General features: G+C 34.7%; 2 protein-coding genes across 2 annotated transcripts in view; one reads left to right on the top strand and one right to left on the bottom strand.

The window, feature by feature from the left end:
- LOC137410522 (lanosterol synthase-like) overlaps positions 1 to 21,217 on the bottom strand; it is a 294,280-nt gene that overhangs the window by 61,625 nt on the left and 211,438 nt on the right. The window lies entirely within an intron of this gene.
- The window catches only part of LOC137410523 (lanosterol 14-alpha demethylase-like), a 55,747-nt gene that overhangs the window by 18,400 nt on the left and 16,130 nt on the right, over positions 1 to 21,217 (top strand). The window contains exons 7-8 of the mRNA XM_068095953.1: positions 8,933 to 9,089; positions 14,173 to 14,307. Of these exons, the coding sequence (XP_067952054.1) occupies positions 8,933 to 9,089; positions 14,173 to 14,307 (292 nt within the window). The remainder of the gene's footprint in view (positions 1 to 8,932; positions 9,090 to 14,172; positions 14,308 to 21,217) is intronic.

Genomic DNA, 21,217 nt, shown 5'->3' with positions numbered 1-21,217 from the left:
GAGCACCTGATGATTCCAGTGATTCCTGGTACATCCCTCATTTTGGTGTATTTCACCCTCGAAAACCTGATCGTATCCGAGTTGTCTTTGACTGTGCGGCCAAGGTAGGAGGAGTTAGTCTCAACGATTTTCTACTTCAAGGTCCTGAACACATGAATGACCTCCAGGGTATACTTTTACGGTTTCGCAAGCACCCTGTAGCTTTCCTGGGAGACATTGAGCGAATGTTCTACCAATTTAAGGTGACACCAGAGCACCAGGATCACCTCCGATTCATATGGTATGATGAAGGTGGGAGTCTGGTAACTTACAAGATGACTGTTCATCTGTTCGGTGCTAGGTCTTCACCGGCATGTGCCACATATGGTCTCAGGTTCCTAGCTGATCAATACAATGCATTAGCACCCACTCATTCATCATCTCATCACTTCATTCATCGAAACTTCTATGTCGATGATGGCCTCACAAGCGTACCCAGTGAGGCAGAAGCCATCTCTCTCATCAAACAAACCAGGTTACTCTGTGAAACTGGAAAGCTGAGACTACACAAAATAGCCTCTAACAGTAGAGCAGTTATGTCACAACTACCAAGGAGTGAGTGTGCTAGCACACTAGCTAGCCTAGATCTCACCTCCGACCCACTACCACAAGAACGATCTCTTGGTGTGCTATGGGACACCGAGCAAGATCAGTTCACATTCCATCATGAATCTTCAACCAAGCCAGACACACGAAGAGGTGTCCTGTCTACAGTGGCTTCTGTGTTTGACCCTTTAGGGCTGATAGCTCCCTTCACACTTCAAGGAAGAATCATTCTTCAGGAATCCTGTCGCGATAATTCTGACTGGGACACTCCACTCAAGCAATCACTTCTCAACAAATGGTCAGCCTGGAAATCTGATTTAACCAACGTCAGTCAAATCACCACACCTCGTTGTATCACCCCTCATGACTTTGGCTCCATTGAATCTGCCCAGTTGCACACATTCACCGATGCCAGCACTGCTGGACATGGTCACTGCACATACCTAAGACTGGTCGGCTCAACCAAGAAAGTGCATGCAGCACTGCTCTCAAGCAAGGCCAAAGTTGCACCAATGAAACAAGTGACAGTTCCTAGACTAGAACTTCAAGCAGCATCGGGCGCTGTTAGGGCTGTCAACAAATATCTCAAAGAATTAGATATTCCAAACATCACATCTCACTTCTACTCAGACTCCACTGTTGTCTTAGGTTACATCAACAATACTGCTGAGCGGTTTCATACTTATGTAGCAAACAGAGTAGACACCATACGCAATCTGTCAAATATTGAAAACTGGAAACATGTTCCAACCACCAAAAATCCAGCAGATCTTAGTTCCAGAGGTGCTAGTGTTAAGGAACTTAATTCATCCGATTGGTTCACCGGTCCTCAATTCCTCTGGACTGAACCAATGATCTTGCCTCCACAACCTCAGGTGTATATCAATCCCGATGATGCGGAGGTCAAACAATCATCAACCACCTTTACAGCACAGCAAAACCTTTTCTCTCTTGACCAACGCCTCAAGGGGTTCTCTGATTGGAATAGAGCCATCAGAGCAATCGCCACAATCCGGAGGCATATGAAGCAGTCACACAGCTTTCATGATGCAGAGCAGGTCATCCTAAAACAAATTCAATCTGAATACTTCTCTGAAGAAATTGCCCTGCTCAAAGCCAATCACCCTCTCAAAAAGTCTAGCAGTTTGATCAAGCTAGACCCCTTCTTAGATCAAAGAGGCATTCTGCGCATTGGTGGGAGGCTTCAGCAATGCACAAAACTGTCTTATAATGAAAAGCATCCAATCATCATACCTAAATCTGCTCATATCACCACATTACTGATTTTTCACCATCATACACTCTCGGCTCATCAAGGCCGAGAACCCACTCTAGCTTGCATCAGATCCCATGGTCTATGGATAGTAAATGCAAGATCTGAAGTATTCAAAATCATCAAAACTTGTGTAGAGTGTAAGAAAATACGTGGTAAGCCTACAATTCCTCAGATGGCAACTCTTCCATCCGAAAGACTTGAAGAAGCGGCACCATTTACCCACTGTGGTATTGATTGTTTCGGTCCATTTATTGTCAAGGATGGCCGCAAGGAAAGAAAAGCTTATGGGCTTATGATCACCTGTCTATCTTCCAGAGCTGTTCACATCGAACTTCTGGAAGATATGACTTCTGATTCGTTCATTAATGCTCTCCGCAATCTAATCTCCATTCGTGGAGCAGTGTCCACTATACGCTGTGACCAAGGCACAAACTTCATTGGAGCCTTCAACGACTTAGCAAAGAATCTAGAAGGTTCATTGAGTTCTTCACACCCCCACATAAAATTCATCTTCAACCCACCACATTCAAGTCATATGGGAGGTGTGTGGGAGCGACTTATACGGTCTGCCAGAACCATTCTCAGAGGATTGGGCCAGAAACATAGTGGTAGATTAAGCAGCTCACAACTAAGAACCCTGTTCTATGAAGTGATGGCTGTTATAAATAGCAGACCTCTAGGAAGTGTTTCTAACGATCAACTTCCATTAACACCTAACCTACTCATAACTATGAAATCTCAACTGACATTGCCTCCTCCAGCTAACTTTACTGATGCTGATGTCTACTCACGCAAGCGCTGGCGAGTGGTTCAGGAAATAGCCAACCAATTTTGGCGCAGATGGCGCAATGAGTACATACATACCCTACAAGTAAGACAAAAATGGCCTAACAAAACCCAAGAGGTGTCAGTAGGTGATATTGTTCATGTAATGGAAGAGGGAGGGTTTCGTAATGATTGGTCCATGGCACGTATCATCGGACTAAACAAGTCTCACGATGGCATAGTGAGATCAGTGCAACTCATGATTGGTTCCCGCAATTACCCTAAAGCTGTGGCGCGCCAGCTCGTCAGACCATTAAGCAAAATTGTAGTTTTAGTTAAATCTTCTAAATAAATTGTAAAATTTTATCTTAAAATTTTAGGTGGGAGTGTATCACTAGGCTAATAGAGCAGCATGATTATACTTGCTAAAAATAACCAGTTCCGTAAACTTGTTTGTTGTTACATTGCTGCCAACTTATTCATAGCATTACGCACAAACCAGTGTCTATTCATCTCACCTTCATCCAACACATACATTATAGTAACGAATTGCCTCACTCAACAACGAAACTAAATGAAATCACTGCTGCCTTTGTTTCATCATTATTACAATATTGATGCCTTTTTTAATTTTTCGATAAACATCTGATTCACTCATTCCAAGTGATATAAATTTCTTTGGAACAACAGAAGACTTTCATTTATACTCCAGACCTCTACAACGTCACTACTTTTCCATTTACTTGTATACACAATGCAGATATAAATTAACTCTCTCTTGGAAAGAAGGGATAGAGGTATGTTTTTACTTAATCATCATTTACATCAATATTGTTCTTTCAGTCAAACTTGAATTAATGAATTTCTGCTACATCCGTGCACACATGTATTATTTGATGTATAAGCCTGTTTTCAACATACTTGTCATTATATTATTGCATTTTATATCAAGCTACTTTACACAACTTATGTCTGATTCCCATATTTTAACCATTTTATAACACATTGTAGTTTCACGGTGTTTATGTTGTAACAAATAAACTACACTTAAAGCATCAGTTGTTACCATCCACTCAATAACCAAGGGAGACGTTACAACATACATACGATGATTTTCATTTACGTAGCATAAAACGCCCGCCTGCAAAAACATGATTAAACGTGAAATGAATAAAACATGAAATAAAATAAATAAAACACGATTTAACAGGAAATAAAGTGAAACATTAAATGAAATAAATGAAACATGACATACAAAGAGGATAAATAATGATATACGTGCATTGTACAGTATTTTTTTCATGTACCAGTCCACATCAGTAAATTAAACACTTGAAATTAAAAATGCTTTTTAAAAAACCTAATCTAATAGCACTTCTTCAGGTGCGTTTTCATTTCTAGCTTTTTTGTTAGCTTCACTCTTATCATCTGTGCTTATCGATTTTTTCTCTTTGAAAAAGATCTATCTAATGAAGTCTGTTTTTGACGACTCCTCAAAATTTCTCTAAAATAGCTTATGCACTTTTCATTAACATTGTCCATAACACGGCCTGTAAGAACATTTTCCGAATGTTTAGTTTCAATGAACCTAGTAAGGTTTTCATACCAACTTATAGCTTTCTTGATTTCTGCCGATGTAGGTTTTTAATAATAGTTGAAATTGTTGATTGGTTGTGACCATATTCCTTGGCAATATTAACAATATGGGGGCCTTGTTTGTCTCTATTTATGATCTCAAACTAGGGTGTCATGGAAATAATTTTTTTCTTTTTTTCTGTAATGTTTGTATCAGTCTCAGATTCCATAGCTAACGAATTAAATATAGATACTTGTAGTTATATACATATGCTGAATAAAATTTTATTGTAAATATGAGTGTTACGCTAAAAATGAATATTTGCTGTCGCTTATGTACATGTCACAATGCTGACCAGAGAGAAATTGGTCATCGTGTCTCTTCCAAACATTATGAAAATGTTTTTAGCGAACAGCATTTCAGCGTCTTTATTATTTCGACGTACGTGATAAGCACACCGACTTCCAAATTTGAACTCAGGTGAAAAATGTTTTGCATTCGAATGGTGAAATAAAATTTGTATGGTGAGGTGAAAACATCATCATGTTCAACTTCAGGTGAAAAAATTATATATCAGGGTAATTGTATCCTGAGGGTGCGCTGTAGTTCATCAAAATTTTGGGAAAATAAAGAGAATTTCGCCTATATTTTGCAATCTCTTTCGGACGAGCAACATTAACCATTTTGGATGCAGTAAATCTGCTATAACTTACCTCTAAGTTGTCGTAGATCTCTAAATAAATATGCATTGGGAAGCTGAAAAATATTTCTACCAATTAATATTTATTGTTTGCGATCAACTTACAATGATCTTGTAGCCTGCGTTGCAATTTATTGGAGGTTTCAATTTTTTTTTAATTTGAAAGTATATTTTTTTGTTTATAACTATATTTAACAATGTTACATAAAACCTCATGGTATTTATTGATGTTTGCTACAGTTTGTAGCCAAAACTGGCTTTTTAGATGCGTAGAAGAGGAGTTATGAGCGTCGATCCATTGTAAGTCGAGTTTATATAACCGCAATCGTGCTATCAAATAGTGAGCTACAAATCTGTAAGTTTATTAGTTACATAATAATAATCTATCAAATGCTACAAATATATATTCAAGAACATGTATTTAATTCCAGGATAATTCTGGTTCAGAATGAAGTGCCACACATGCAGTAGAGAGGGAATAAATCTTGATAATGAAATTAAATTTGGTAATAAAATTAAAAAAGTTTTAATTAAGTGACATTAACAAACCATATTTGTAATACATGCAGAAACAAAAATTAACATTTTTGAAACAAAAAATGTTTGCATCGTTTGCTCAGCCAGTTGCGTTCTGATTGTTGCTTTCGTTTAGAACCATTTCGTTTTCTTCTGACAGTTTAATACCTCCCGCAGTGTCTGCTGACCTCAACTCTTCTGCACTGCTTAAACTAGCCGATATTAGCTTCCAAACACTTTTCTAGCAGAGCTCTACTTTTATGTGTTGATATTTAAAATACTTTTCTCGTAAATAATGATAAACTTTCAGTCGCATGCACTCTTAGCATAACATTTACCCTCAAATGTCCATCGTAAATGTTAAATGGTTTTTTACATTTATCAAGGTATCAAGACCATGTTAAACAAGAAACAATAATTAACCTGATACAGTAATTAATTATTTTTGCGGTATTGCTTTCAAAGTTTTAGTGAAAATTGCAAAGCTTAGGAGTTGGAAAATGGACTTTGATACGGACAGCAACAATGAAAGATATTATTATTGATGTAACCAAGTCACTATCAAGGTCCAAACACACTAGGCGATTTTATCGCGAGTGTCATGATGAGGGCGGAGATTTCGCTGGCGTGTGCATAAACACACTTGAGCGGTTCACTAGCAAATGATATACTGTACTGTAATTGGCACGCCCACAAACTGCCAATAAAATTCATATCATTAGTTTCTTCGGAGTTGTTAATAAGTCTAGGTTAGTCAATATGGCGCCGTCTAGGCGACAACGTAAACAACTTACGCATTTGTTATTAAATCTATCTCACTTTCACGGATTGTACACTGCCTACACTACAAGAAGACATAAGAAAAAATGATTATTGTATTTTTAACTGTTATATGTTTTACTATTTTTATACATATTCTATTTTGTAGTGATTTTTATACTTAATATATTAAATATTTACCGTTCTCAAGATGGTCAACTTGCGCAACGATTGACTCCAAATGTTGGTTTTCAACTCGAATTTTTGTAATTATGTTTGTTGTGGTGTACAGGACCGGGAGTGCTATTATTAAATTTATGAACAATCCAGGGTTTGTTCTGAAGACATTTCAATCGTAACAAAATAGCAAATTGTCGCTGCTGTACATTGGTGAACAGCGATAAGAAATATTTACCCGCCATAAAACTGCATTCTGGTAAAAGCCAACCAATCGAAATGCATATCGCTAGCGATAAAGTTGTGTAGAGAAAGTCTAACGTTATCGCTCTGCATGAGCACGCTGAGTGAATTCTAGCGCAGATTAGCGCCACGCTGCGCGATATCGCTCTAAATAACGCCTAGTGTGTTTATACCTTCAGTCATATGTAGAATGCCAAAGTGGTGCTCAAATAGAGGTGGCGTTCAATTAAAGGGTGGGGCTATATCTTTCAACTCTTCTTTTATAGTGGCGTTCAAATGAAGGTGGCGTTCAAATAGAGGTTTTACGGTAAATGTGTAAAAATAATAAGTTTAATCAATGCATTGCAGTGTAAATCTGTGCTCCTATCTGCGAGCATTGTCGTAATGTATTTGTTAACAAAGCTTGCTAATTCTTGTTTCTGCATTTATTTTGTCTGAGCGTTTTCCGTATAATTTTTGGCTTAACAAATGTGTTAGACTGTCTGGTATTTCAACTAGTCACATCAATTCTTATTTCAGTCTTTCCTTGGCCAAGTTAAAACATAAATCTTTTAGAGATGCCAATGTTTCGTTGTCATTCATATTTTGCGCTATTGTACTAAAATCAGAACGTCTTTTCTATTTTGCGAGACACTTGACAATTTATACCAGGAAGTACATTTGTCATTCTTCATGTTTACTTTCGTAATATCCAACACTATCATTCATACAGTCGATCGTCAACATACCAAGCTATTCCTTTTTAATATATGCTTCCAGTGTTGTGACCATTATGAAAAAATCATAACTGTGCATTGATAAGTACTCCCTGATGCACAGATCTGTAATGAATTGCAGTTGCAGTACATTTTTCCTTGGATATCTATGTACTTGCATTAGCAGTGGAGTAGCAGTAGTAAGCATGTCACAGTTATCATATAAAATAGAAAATATCATAATTGTGCATAGATAAGTACTGGAAAGTGCATTACAATAGCATGAACTTTTTTGCATGGACATTTATGCATTAGCAGTGCAGTAGCGTTAGTAAGTATTTACAGCCATGTAGAATGCAATATACAGTCAAACATGGATAACTCGTCCACGGATAGCTCGAACACATGGTTAATTCGAACATTTCCTTTGGTCCGTTCCCACGTAATGATAAATTGCTATAGATAACTCGAACTCAACACTGTTAATTCGAACTGTTTTTTTGCCCAACAGCTACTGAAACGGTTGTTTTCGCTTTAGAAAATCACTTTATTCAAAGCCATAGAGGTAAACTTCATCTTTTCGTAATTCATAAGCGTCGTTATTACCACCATCGGCAAAATATTTTTGTCAACGACTTTTCTAAAAGTTTGGTGAAATTTGATTTATACTGCGATACGATGAATAGCACGGGCTAGCCGGGTCACGCGCGCAAGAATTTTCGCCACGCACATACAAACAAAAATCGCATGTTGTTTTGTATGTGCGTGGCAAAAATCCTTGAGTGCGTGACTCGGCTAGCCCGTGATGAATAGTTTTCCGACGTTGATTCCGTGTTGAATCAACGTCGGAATGTTGAATGTTTAAAACGTCTTAAAAATTGTTGTAATTAAACGTATACGTTGTCTGAGCTACAAAAAACTATTCATCGTTTGACCTAAACACAGAATACGTGTGTACATTCAATAAGTATCTATTAAAAAAGCGTGAGTGATATAGAATGTACCGTAAAACCTCGTAAAACTTCTAATTGAACTGCCTCGGAGTGTTGCTCTTAACAAATCCCAGGTAAAGTAAGGTAATCTGCATAATCTTGAAGAAAAAACGGCAAAATTGATCGTGGGTAAAACCCCAAAAGAAAAAAATGTCTTTTCTTTTGAGCATTTCAACAACGATCAAGTTTTGCCAATGTCAATCTGAAAAACGTCCTGGCAATAACATCACCTCAAACAACAAACCAATCTCAAGTGATAGAAAAATCTCTATACTTTTCATGAAAACGTTTTAAACTTTACATTAGAAGCATTTAATTTGAAACAAGCCATTTGTGCTTTTGATTTATATTATAGTTTGTATATGTACATGTATCTACTAATAAATAAGTAAATATATGGACTTGTGACAGTGCTCTGATAACTTGAATGCTCTGATAATTCGAACACTTTTGCTCGGTCCCTTGAAGTTCGAGTTATCCATGTTTGACTGTAATTACATTCCGTGCTTTTACTACTGCGCAGTACACCTACTTTCTAATGCTCGGTCAGCAGTATTCTTGCAGTGGCCAATCATAGTGACAATATGGCTCGTTTGTACAGGACTCACTTTTGACTTTTTCCCAAGTTTTTACTTCTGTTACCCGTAGGGATGGCAGGTACATGACGGATGATGAAATTGCTGGCATGCTGATCGGACTGCTGATGGCCGGCCAACACACATCCTCTTCCACCAGCTCTTGGCTCGGGCTTTTCCTCGCTCACAACCCCGACCTCCAGGAGCAGTGTTACCAGGAGCAGCTTCAAGTTAGTTTATGAGCATTTCTACTACTGATATAGCTACAACTACCACTGACATTTGTATACTCCGATGGCTGCTAAGTTTCCATGCACCTTGGTGCAACAGTGCCGACGCGCGATGCTGGTTTGTTTTACAAATTTTCAGCACTAATACTGAGCTGCTTTGGCATTTTACAGGCCATTAATGGGATGTGGAGTCGTTAAGTTATTCAAGTGATCTATATTAAATAAACAGTTGAAGTTTCTTGAAATAATCCACTATTTTCTGTATTACACTAAAATAATATCAGTGATCGGGCAACTCCAAAAATGTTTGATTTTTGCCACAGGTTATCTAAGCGAATGCAGCTGTTTGTAACATTAAATACATGAATTTGTGAATAAAAATGTATATTAGTTCAGTCCACTGGGATTCTGTTATGTCTTTGAATATGTTGTAAATGCTTCACTGCTATTAATTTTAGCAGGAATTTAATTATTTATTTCTTGAACATATTCAAGACATAATTTATTAATCAGCTTTTTGCGGTTGTATATGTCTTTTGTTTATTCTCTTCGCATGCACTAGTCATTTATCTGAATGGACATTTAACATTCTGGTTGCCACTTTTGCATCATCACACAATCATCTAAGTATTGTATGTTATCATGAGAAACATCAAGTTTAATGCTGGTTAATGGACATTATCAAACCAAAGCCTCCTTATTCATTTCACATGATGACAGCTTTTATGAGGTTTGGTCTTGAGCTAATTGCTCAAGAGGTCATTGCTTGAGGTCATTGCTAATTTCTAGCTTGGCAAGAACTAGTCACCACAAATCAGCCATAACTGTGATTTTTAACACCAGAAATTGTTTCGTTATTCGGAGTGCTAGTTTCAGTCTGCACATAGTTAGCTGATAGGTGTGTTAAACAGGTATGAAGACTATAGATATATATTATTATACATTATAAATATATATTATACATGTATAATAATATAACGGAAAAAACTGCTTTGCTCTGGCCAGAGCCATATAGTTTCACAGAGTCTCGCGACCAACAGAAGCGTATGCGGGAGCTCGCTCGATTCCAAGCAAACAGGCCACGCCTACTATTTTTATATAAGTTATAATGAAGAGGCCGCAACATTAATCAACAAAAACTACTCCCATTAGCAGTCGCTTTAAAATTGATTGTTGTATCATGAACCATTTGAAAGAAAACAAAATTCCCTACAAAAAGCTACTAATAACTTCTTTTTTTTAACGTAAAGTAAATGCAAAAAGAGCGGTATTGAGAGCGAGGTATGAATATTCTATTAGATATCAGTATGTCGATCCAGGTTTGTTTGGAATCGGACGTTTTTGTTTCCTGTTTTGGTCACGAGACTTTGTAAAGCTATATGACTCTGACAGTACAGAGCTGTATAACCTCACAGAGTTTCGCTGCTAACGGATGCGTATATCGGAGCTTGCACGGCTTCAAACAAACAAGCCACGCCCACTATTGTTTTATATAAGTTATAATGGAGAGGCCGCAACACTAACCAACAAAAATTACTTCCATTGGCAGTCGCTCTGAAATTGATTGTTGTATTATACACTATTTGAAAAAGGACAAAATTTCCTACAAGAAACTGCAAATGATTTTTTGTAATAAAGTAAAGTAAATGCAAAAGAGTGAGATGTTGAGAGCCAGGTAAGAATATTGCATTTGAGATCAGTATGTCGATTGGGTTTGTTTGGAATCAAGCGTTTTTGTTTCCGTTTCCTGGTCACGGGACGCTATGAAACTACGACACTGGTTCTGGCATTCAACTCGGAAATCCCAGTTTTGCAGACAGGTTTGCTATCTAAGCGCGAGACTGTCAGTGTACTAGAAGGAAGATGTGTCGAGACTTTCCCAAAATGCTATAAATATATCTAGATATATTTATAGATTTTTTAAATACATGTATATAAAGCACAAACGTAATTAAACAGCACAAACAGAAATAAACCAACACTTCATTTAAAAGTTAGAATGGTGAATGTTGTATGTGTTGATTAAAATAAATTTTCTGTGCAAAAACTTTTTATTACCCGGGCAATGCGGGGCATTCATCTAGTATTATTATATTGTTACATATAATGAAGGTATAAAGAGCTATAATAACGTATAAACAGTGTTATAATGGTTTTTAGCGGGAAGTGAGTTTACTGGACATTGTGTTATATTATAAATGAGTTTACTAGACATTGTGTTATATTATAAATGAGTTTACTGGACATTGGGTTATATTATAAATGAGTTTACTAGACATTGTGTTATATTATAAATGAGTTTACTGGACATTGTGTTATATTATAAATGAGTTTACTAGACATTGTGTTATATTATAAATGATTTTACTGGACATTGTGTTATATTATAAATGAGTTTACTACACATTGTGTTATATAATAAATGAGTTTACTGGACATTGTGCTATATTATAAATGAGTTTACTGGACATTGTGTTATATTATAAATGAGTTTACTAGACATTGTGTTATATTATAAATGAGTTTACTAGACATTGTGTTATATTATAAATGAGTTCACTGGACATTGTGTTATATTATAATAAATGAGTTTACTAGACATTGTGTTATATAATAGATGAGTTTACTGGACATTGTGTTATATTATAAATGAGTTTACTGGACATTGTGTTATATTATAAATGAGTTTACTAGACATTGTGTTATATTATAAATGAGTTTACTAGACATTGTGTTATATTATAAATGAGTTCACTGGACATTGTGTTATATTATAAATGAGTTTACTGGACATTGTGTTATATTATAAATGAGTTTACTAGACATTGTGTTATATTATAAATGAGTTTACTAGACATTGTGTTTTATTATAAATGAGTTTACTAGACATTGTGTTATATTATAAATGAGTTTACTGGACATTGTGTTATATTATAAATGAGTTTACTAGACATTGTGTTATATAATAGATGAGTTTACTGGACATTGTGTTATATTATAAATGAGTTTACTGGACATTGTGTTATATTGTAAATGAGTTTACTGGACATTGTGTTATATTATAAATGAGTTTACTGGACATTGTGTTATATTATAAATGAGTTTACTAGACATTGTGTTATATTATAAATGAGTTTACTGGACATTGTGTTATATTATAAATGAGTTTACTAGACGTTGTGTTTTATTATAAATGAGTTTACTGGACATTGTGTTATATTATGAATGAGTTTACTGGACATTGTGTTATATTATAAATGAGTTCACTGGACATTGTGTTATATTATAAATGAGTTTACTGGACATTGTGTTATATTATAAATGAGTTTACTATACATTGTGTTATATTATAAATGAGTTTACTGGACATTGTGTTATATTATAAATGAGTTTACTGGACATTGTGTTATATTATAAATGAGTTTACTAGACATTGTGTTATATTATAAATGAGTTTACTGGACATTGTGTTATATTATAAATGAGTTTACTAGACATTGTGTTATATAATAGATGAGTTTACTGGACATTGTGTTATATTATAAATGAGTTTACTGTACATTGTGTTATATTATAAATGAGTTTACTAGACATTGTGTTATATTATAAATGAGTTTACTAGACATTGTGTTATATTATAAATGAGTTCACTGGACATTGTGTTATATTATAAATGAGTTTATTGGACATTGTGTTATATTATAAATGAGTTTACTAGACATTGTGTTATATTATAAATGAGTTTACTGGACATTGTGTTATATTATAAATGAGTTTACTAGACATTGTGTTATATTATAAATGAGTTTACTGGACATTGTGTTATATTATAAATGAGTTTACTAGACATTGTGTTTTATTATAAATGAGTTTACTAGACATTGTGTTATATTATAAATGAGTTTACTAGACATTGTGTTATATTATAAATGAGTTTACTGGACATTGTGTTATATTATAAATGAGTTTACTAGACATTGTGTTATATTATAAATGAGTTTACTGGACATTGTGTTATATTATAAATGAGTTTACTAGACATTGTGTTATATTATAAATGAGTTTACTAGACATTGTGTTATATTATAAATGAGTTTACTGGACATTGTGTTATATTATAAATGAGTTTACTAGACATTGTGTTTTATTATAAATGAGTTTACTAGACATTGTGTTATATTATAAATGAGTTTACTAGACATTGTGTTATATTATAAATGAGTTTACTAGACATTGTGTTATATTATAAATGAGTTTACTGGACATTGTGTTATATTATAAATGAGTTTACTAGACATTGTGTTATATAATAGATGAGTTTACTCGACATTGTGTTATATTATAAATGAGTTTACTGGACATTGTGTTATATTATAAATGAGTTTACTAGACATTGTGTTATATTATAAATGAGTTTACTAGACATTGTGTTATATTATAAATTTTTCCGCTTAAACTACATAACAATCCTTTCAAATTTGGCTAAATCTTTTGAAATTCTATTTTAGCTAGACATTGTGGTGATTGAGTGGCCCCATAATTATCAAATAAATTAGAAATATTGTACATATGTTGTGTAGAGGTGTATGTAAACAGCTAATTATTTATCTGTAAATAATTTTTGGGTATTTAATAGCCAAACAGTTTTTAAATTGTTTCACATTGTTGGCGGTAAATTTTATCATATATGATATTGCTAGTAAAAGCACGTAACTATATTATTGTCTGTTCAGTTTTATTATGTCTTCTTGCACTAAACATTGAGATTTTTAACTTTAGTATAAGAAGTTTTTTTTCAAAAGCTTTATGAGGCTTGTCAGCGAAATCGCTGACAATTCTATTTTAGTCATAGTCGAGGTGATTTTAAATTTTTATCTATTTTGCACTGTTAAATTTTTTGGTTCTGATTTCTTCGTGATCTTATTGCTTATTTTGTCATTTCAATAGATTTATCCGGATTAATCAGCTTAATTTGTTTACAAATAATCTATTATTATCAACTACATTGTCAGTGTTGTTTTTGTAGAATGTAGCTTGTTATTTTGGCTGAACACTGGATTGTATTGTATATTAAATTATACAGGTGCGTGGGTCAGCATTTGATAGCTTGGATTACGAGCAGCTGAAGGACATGAAGCTGTTAGAGTGTAATTTTAAGGAAGCACTGAGGCTACGGCCCCCAATCTATGTGATAATGAGGCAATCGAGAAAGCCGATGGTGAGTTACTTAGCTATGTGTCATAAGCTTTTAAACAACATGTGCATTCAAATGGGTCAATAGTAATATTTAAATTGGTCAGTAGTAATATTTATATTGGTCAGTAGTAATATTTATATTGGTCAGTAGTAATATTTAAATTGGTCAGTAGTAATATTTAAATGGGTCAGTAGTAATATTTAAATTGGTCAGTAGTAATATTTAAATGGGTCAGTAGTACTATTTAAATGGGTCAGTAGTAATATTTAAATGGGTCAGTAGTAATATTTCTGTGATGCAAATGATTGAATTTAAAGTAGAAAAATTATTGTCGTGAATTCATTAAATTGCAGCGAAACTGTATAGAAACCCATTGTAATTATCTAATGCAAACACCCCTTGGTGAAAATCATCCCAATTTTATATACATACTGTATACCCTAGGACACTTATATTTCGCTAGTATTTAGTTTCGTGAGTAGCACACAGAGTAAAATTTCGCTGCAACTTAATTTCGCAGCTCTGATGAGTACGAAAATATAGTGGTGTGAAAATAAATGCAGTGGAAAAAATATTACAATCCTCAGGTCCAGTTCAATAATAAGAAAAAAATTCAATTTGGGAATAGTTCGTATTTGTAAACCACAGGTTGAAATGTGTGGGTGAGATCGACAATTCAATTTGATCGCTTGCTGCCATTTGTTTCTTAAACTATCAATGACGTCTAGGTCCCTCCCGCCGTGACTTTCACACTCGAATCCCAAGAGGAAGAAAATAGATAGGTAACAACCAACTTTACAACCAAAACTGTATAACCCTTACGCCGTCATAAACGCATTATGCGTTTTCTAGGGGCCACTGACATAAACGCAGTTTCTGACTTTCTCAGCAATTGTCTGGTAACCTGATTTTATTATTTGTTGACCACATAACCCACAGTCTTTAACTGTTTTATGAAATTGACTGTGTTGTCCGAAGATTTCTCTATAAAATCAGCCTAAAACAATGAAGCAGTTTTAAACTTTTGTTTGAGAATTTCTGATCTAAAAACGAACATTTTTCTGTGAGTTCATTAACTACCCCGCGCAAGTCATAAAACAGGTAATTAGTTGTCGATGACATAACAGACAACTTAGATTTTCGTGATTATACAGATAATTAAAGTAGAACTTGAAAAATACTGTATACATATCATGAAGCAATATCGGCAATTTCGGTAAAATGGCTGGCACTAGGCCGGTAACGAATTTGTACATGATTGGCAGTGAAAGAGATAATGTGGTTGGACCTGATGAGGGTTGATATTGTTTTTGGATAGTAATAAAATTCATCACTGCAATAATTATTCTTCAATTTTACGACTTCACCTACCAGACTTTCATCCTCATCAGTTACAAATTCGGTGACTAAACTGATATTGCTTTGCCATGCTGCTCAGTCGGTGTATTAGCTATAATGAGTTTACCAGAAATTTCCCATTTATCCTAACCACAGACGAAAGTTGCCTGCATTTCTAATATTACGATTTTATTGTGGATATCAACGAACAAAGCTATTTAACTTCGCGTTTTCGCTCGTTCGTTATGATAGTTTAGTTTCGCTCATTAAATTTTCGCGAGAGGATTACACCGCGAAAAACGCGAAAGTTAGATGCCGCGAATACATAAGTGTCCTAGGGTATATTAAAAATCCGTAACAAAATAATATGTTTACCTTAGTAACTATAATTACCTATAGTAACTTTAGTGTAGTTAGTGGTTATTATATGCAACAAAATGTAACATTACAATGTACTAGGTGCAGTGCCGTACCATAGGGAATTCTCACCTTGGAAACAGATGTATAATATAAACGTTGAAATTACTTTTAATGAATTTAGCTCGCTAAACACATCCAAAAAATAAGTTTTGGTATGTATATTAATAAACTTCCACTTTCTCATCGGCTAAAATTGTCACCGATCTGTTTCCGGTTTTGTTTTCACTATAACGAATAACAGTGAACTGAGAGAGAGTCAGTGTTGCATCTCTTTCAAACATTCGAGGGGTTTTTTGCGAATGGCATATCGGCATCTTCATTATTTCAACGTTTTCAGCACACCGACTACCAAATTTTAATTTCGAGAGAAATATTTGTTAATATGGCAAAAAAGATATCCTATGGCGGGGATGGAAAAACGTCGTGTTCCGCATTGTAAGGCAGAAGAATCGTATAACAGGGACATCATAACCCGAGGGCGCACTGTAGTTAGGTCTACGTTATGTTCTTGTGATCTCCCAGGCTTTGCGGAGGTTAGGAAGTATATAAAGATCAGGCTATGTCTTTTGAGTCAAACTTTTAACACAAAACTAATTGTAATGGTGTTTTTTTTTGCGTTTATCAATTTTTATTTAAAGTTTTTTGTTCTTTTGTAAATAGTATATAAAAACCATCATTTCGTTAATTCCGCAAAATTACGTCATGGCACCTTAAGTTCAGTTATTATCGATTAAAACTAAAAACTTTAAAAAATTCGCAGTCAGCATGATGAGTATTATTGATCATTGTGAAATTGTCAGTTGAAGCCTTAGTAAGTGCTTTAAAGATCAGGAGTTGTCCAGCTATATCGCTAGGAGTTTTCTTATATCACTAGGAGTTGTCTACTTAAATCACACACGATCACTTCTTTGCTTTTGGTTTATATTGTTATTGCTGATTAGAACATTATAACACATTCAGTATTTGAACTATTAATTATCAGAGGTGCTCTGATTAGAATTATTAAAGCTGATTGTTTTCATAGAGTTGTTTGCTCGTGCGAAACTTAGCTTTTTCTTGGATCCACTAAATGATTATAACACATTCAGTATTTGAACTATTAATTATCAGAGGTGCTCTGATTAGAATTAGTAAAGCTGATTGTTTTCATAGAGTTGTTTGCTCATGCCAAACTTTTGAGTTTTTTTGATGGATCCACTAAATGATTTACTGTGTTATCTAGCTACTGTAATAGTTACAAACGTTAATGGGTTTTGGGCAGTTTCAACATTTGCAGAAGTTCCATCATAATTTTACGAATAGTATAGCTAAGTAGCTGCTTTAACCCTTTCAATATCGATCACGTCCAGCTTAGTATTGACAAGTATGCCGGGCATATTAGTTGCACAATTTTATCTTTTAACATTGGTGCAAGAAGGCTGATATAACACCTCCAACTTGTCATAGATCTGTAAGCACTGGTGAGCTGAGAAATATCTCTACAAGTTGATATTTATTGCTTGTAAATACCCGCGTATAAGACTCACTTTATTTCTTGAGAAGTTGACCTAAAAACCCAGGTGCGTTTTATCCATGGATACTTTTATTATTACTTTTATTCATCGAAAATCTATTATAAAAATTTCAAATCCTACAATATTTATCCTCGTGGTCACCATTGGCAGATCATAGGCATGTCGACTTTCTTCATGTTGCGCCGTGAAAGTATGCTTACCATTAATCATCCATTCAGCTCATTTCTGCTTTAATGCTGCTTTGGATGGCTTATTCTTAACGACATCCATCAGTTGCAGAAAACTGGTCACGCTGCCGGGGATAAAGACGAGGTCTGTATTGTGCCACTTCAATTTGGATTCAACATTTTTGGTTGTACAGCATCGGAAGGCGTCTAACATCAGCGCCGATCGCTGTCACCAATCATTCGACATGACGAATGTCGAATGATTTCGTGAAATCATTCGACATTCGAAATCATTCAACCTTTCTTCGAATGTTGAATGATTTCACGAATATTTATATGAAACACCACCGTTTCTATAAAAATTAATGGAAGTTTAGGACTACAACTAGGATGCTTCCTATACACAGTTAAACAGTTTTTCCATCGTTTTCTGGGTCAGACATCCACTGATTCCTATACATGGTATCGTCCTATACGCGGGTATTTACAGTAATCATCGAAGATCTTATAGATTGTGCGCCATTTTGCTGCAGCTTTCAATTTTTTATTTAGTTTTTGTAAGTGTGAAGGCATATTTTCATTTTATAACTGGATTTAAGAATGTTGCATAAAAGCTCATTGCACTCATTGATATGTTTGCTACAGTTTACAAAACAAGCTAGCTGATGTGGTAAAGAAAAGGTTTTAAGCCTCAATCCATCGTAACGATGTTTGCTAACGGCAATGATGCTATCAAATAATATGCTATATATCTGCAAATTTTTAAGTTATATGATAATAATCTATCAAATCTTATAAGTATATATTCAACAATAAGTGACATAAACAAGAAACATTTATAATACATGCAGCAACAAAAATTATCATTTATTAAACAAAAATACCGTAAAACCTCTAATTGAACGCCATAGCCCTCTATTTTTTAACTCTTGCTCTTTAGTGGTGGTCAATTGACGGTGGCGTTCAAATAGAGGCTGGCGGTGTATTTTTCAAATGGCTCGTCAAAATTTCAGGAAGTCAAATTTGGGGGTCCTCCCATGTTTTGTGACGATTCTGACGACCCAACGACAGGGATATTTAAAAAGTGACAGACGAAACCACCATTTAACAATGTAGGTGACAAGGATTGCGTAAATAGGATTACTAAAGGTACGGCTGCACGTAACGAATTTTTCGTTGGTTCGGAGTTCTGGCCGAAATCACGAAAAACGCAGAATTAATCGGTAAAAATTCACAGAATTATTATTTTAGCTGTGCATGCCCACCGAGTTCGTTGACAAACGCTTTTAACAGATTAAACGAATTATTAGCGAGCACGATTCTAGCAGCTTTAGCAATTAGTATAGTCCAAGACATGTACCGTGACACACAATAAAAATACAAAAGCATTTCAACATTGAACACACGAAGTAACTGTCTAAGTCGCGCTATTATTAGTTAGCGAACACGACTTTAGCAAATTGTAAGATATATGCAGTCCGAAAACATAATGCGACACACAAAGAATTATTACAGAAAGTTATCATAGTAAATACGATGCAACTGACTTGTTTGCGCTAGAGATGTCGACATTCTCTACCACAAAACTTTCGCTGCTAAAAAGGAAATATAATTAAAAAATAAACAAATTGTAGCTATAGCGTCCAAACAATAAATACATTCAATAACGCAATCTAAGCAGTTGCATCGTGTGTACTATGTTGATTGGCACTTATACTTTTACTATTGTGTGTCATTATACGTCTCTTGGACTATACTAATTGCAAAAGCTGCTGAGATCGTGCTCGCTAGCACGATTCTAGCAGAATAATTCTGTGTGTTTCAATCATTTCGTGATTTTAGTTAGAACCAACGGAAATTTTGTTACGTGTTGCCGTACCGTTACTAACTTATTATTTGTTCATAAATCACCACGGTCAACCGAAACTTCACTAGTTTTGGTTTGAAGCATCTGGCCCAGCATTTATAGACTGCCAAATAATTAAATCAATGAAATGCCACGACATTGACAGCAAATCCGTTTCCAAGTCAGTGACTGACAGTGATTATTAAAGGCAATCTCGGTCTATTTTCAGTACAAGAAATATAGCTCTAAAAACCTAAGACGGCTGTCACTCTTCGCGGAGTAATCAGCAACGCTCCCAAACATCACTAATATATTTGTAAAGGTCGCTGGTTGAGCCATGCTTTTGGTTAGCAAAAGTTCAAACCTAGTGAGTTTCAGATTTTCAACGCAACCCAGTGCCACCAGTATAGATACTTGTATTAAAATAACAAGTGTGAAGAAAGAGGTTGTTTTGGTTACCAATTTGAAAAAGGTGACAGTGATTTTAAAAGTGACGACAGTGATTTTAAAAGTGACGACAGTGATTTTAAAAGTGACGACAGTGATTTTAAAAGTGACTATTCTGACGACAGCTTTGTGTGGTAGGACCCCCAAATTTAGCTCATTTTCGGGCGAAGTGAATGTCACTTATATTTTGCCCTCTTTTTGCGGTGGAGCGATGTTAAACCTTTTGGATGCAATAAATCTGCTAACTTACTACTTCTCACTTGTCAATGATCTCTAAATAAAATATGCATTGGGAAACCAATAGATATCTTTACTAGTTGTGATCTATTGCTTGCAATTAATCTGTGATGATTTTATAGCCTGTGCCTCGCTTTGCAATTTGTTAGAGCTTTCATTTTTTTCATTTCATTCTAATTTTTAAGGCATATTCTTATTTTATATCTATATTTAACAGTGTTGAATATAAGCTCATTGCACTCAATAATATGTTTGCAACAGTTTGCAGCCAAAGCTAGCTTTTTATGTGCTATAGAAGAGGAGTTATGAGCGTCGATCCAAAGTAAGCCATGTTAAGATAACTGCAAGGATGCTATTAAATAACATGCTATAAATCTGCAAATTTATAAATTATATAATGATAATTGATCAAATGCTACAAATATATATATATTCATGAACAAGTGACATAAACGAACCATACTTATATTGCATACAGGAACAAAAATTTATGTTTTCAAAACAAAAATATTTCCATCGTTTGCTCGGATTGCTGTATTCTGAATGTAGCTTTCGATGGAACAAGCTTTTTCTGGTTGTCCATAATCCTTCCACAATGTCTTCAGATCTCAAATTTTCTTCTGCTCTGCTGAACTGGCCAATATTAGCGTCTAAACGATTTTTTGGCAGAGTATTATTTCTACGCGGTGCATTTAACACAAATACAATGTGTAGAAGTTTTGCTCGCTAAACACAACTTTGACCCGAAGACTTGTCGTTCATTTACCATCATAAATGTAAACCATTTTTTATATATACTGTATGTACTTCGACGTATCCAGACCGCTTTAAACAATAACTACTATTAGCCTGAGACAGTTATTAATTATTTCTATGGTGTTGCTTTCAAAGCTTTCGGAAAACGGAAAGCTTTGGAATTGGACAACAAGAGAATTTATTGTTATTTATATAAACAATTCATT

This window comes from Watersipora subatra, chromosome 1 (assembly GCF_963576615.1).
Source record: "Watersipora subatra chromosome 1, tzWatSuba1.1, whole genome shotgun sequence".
NCBI classification, from domain to species: Eukaryota; Metazoa; Bryozoa; class Gymnolaemata; order Cheilostomatida; family Watersiporidae; genus Watersipora; species Watersipora subatra.
The sequence above is the reverse complement of the archived record's forward strand: the minus strand, read 5'-3'. Positions and strand labels throughout refer to the sequence as shown.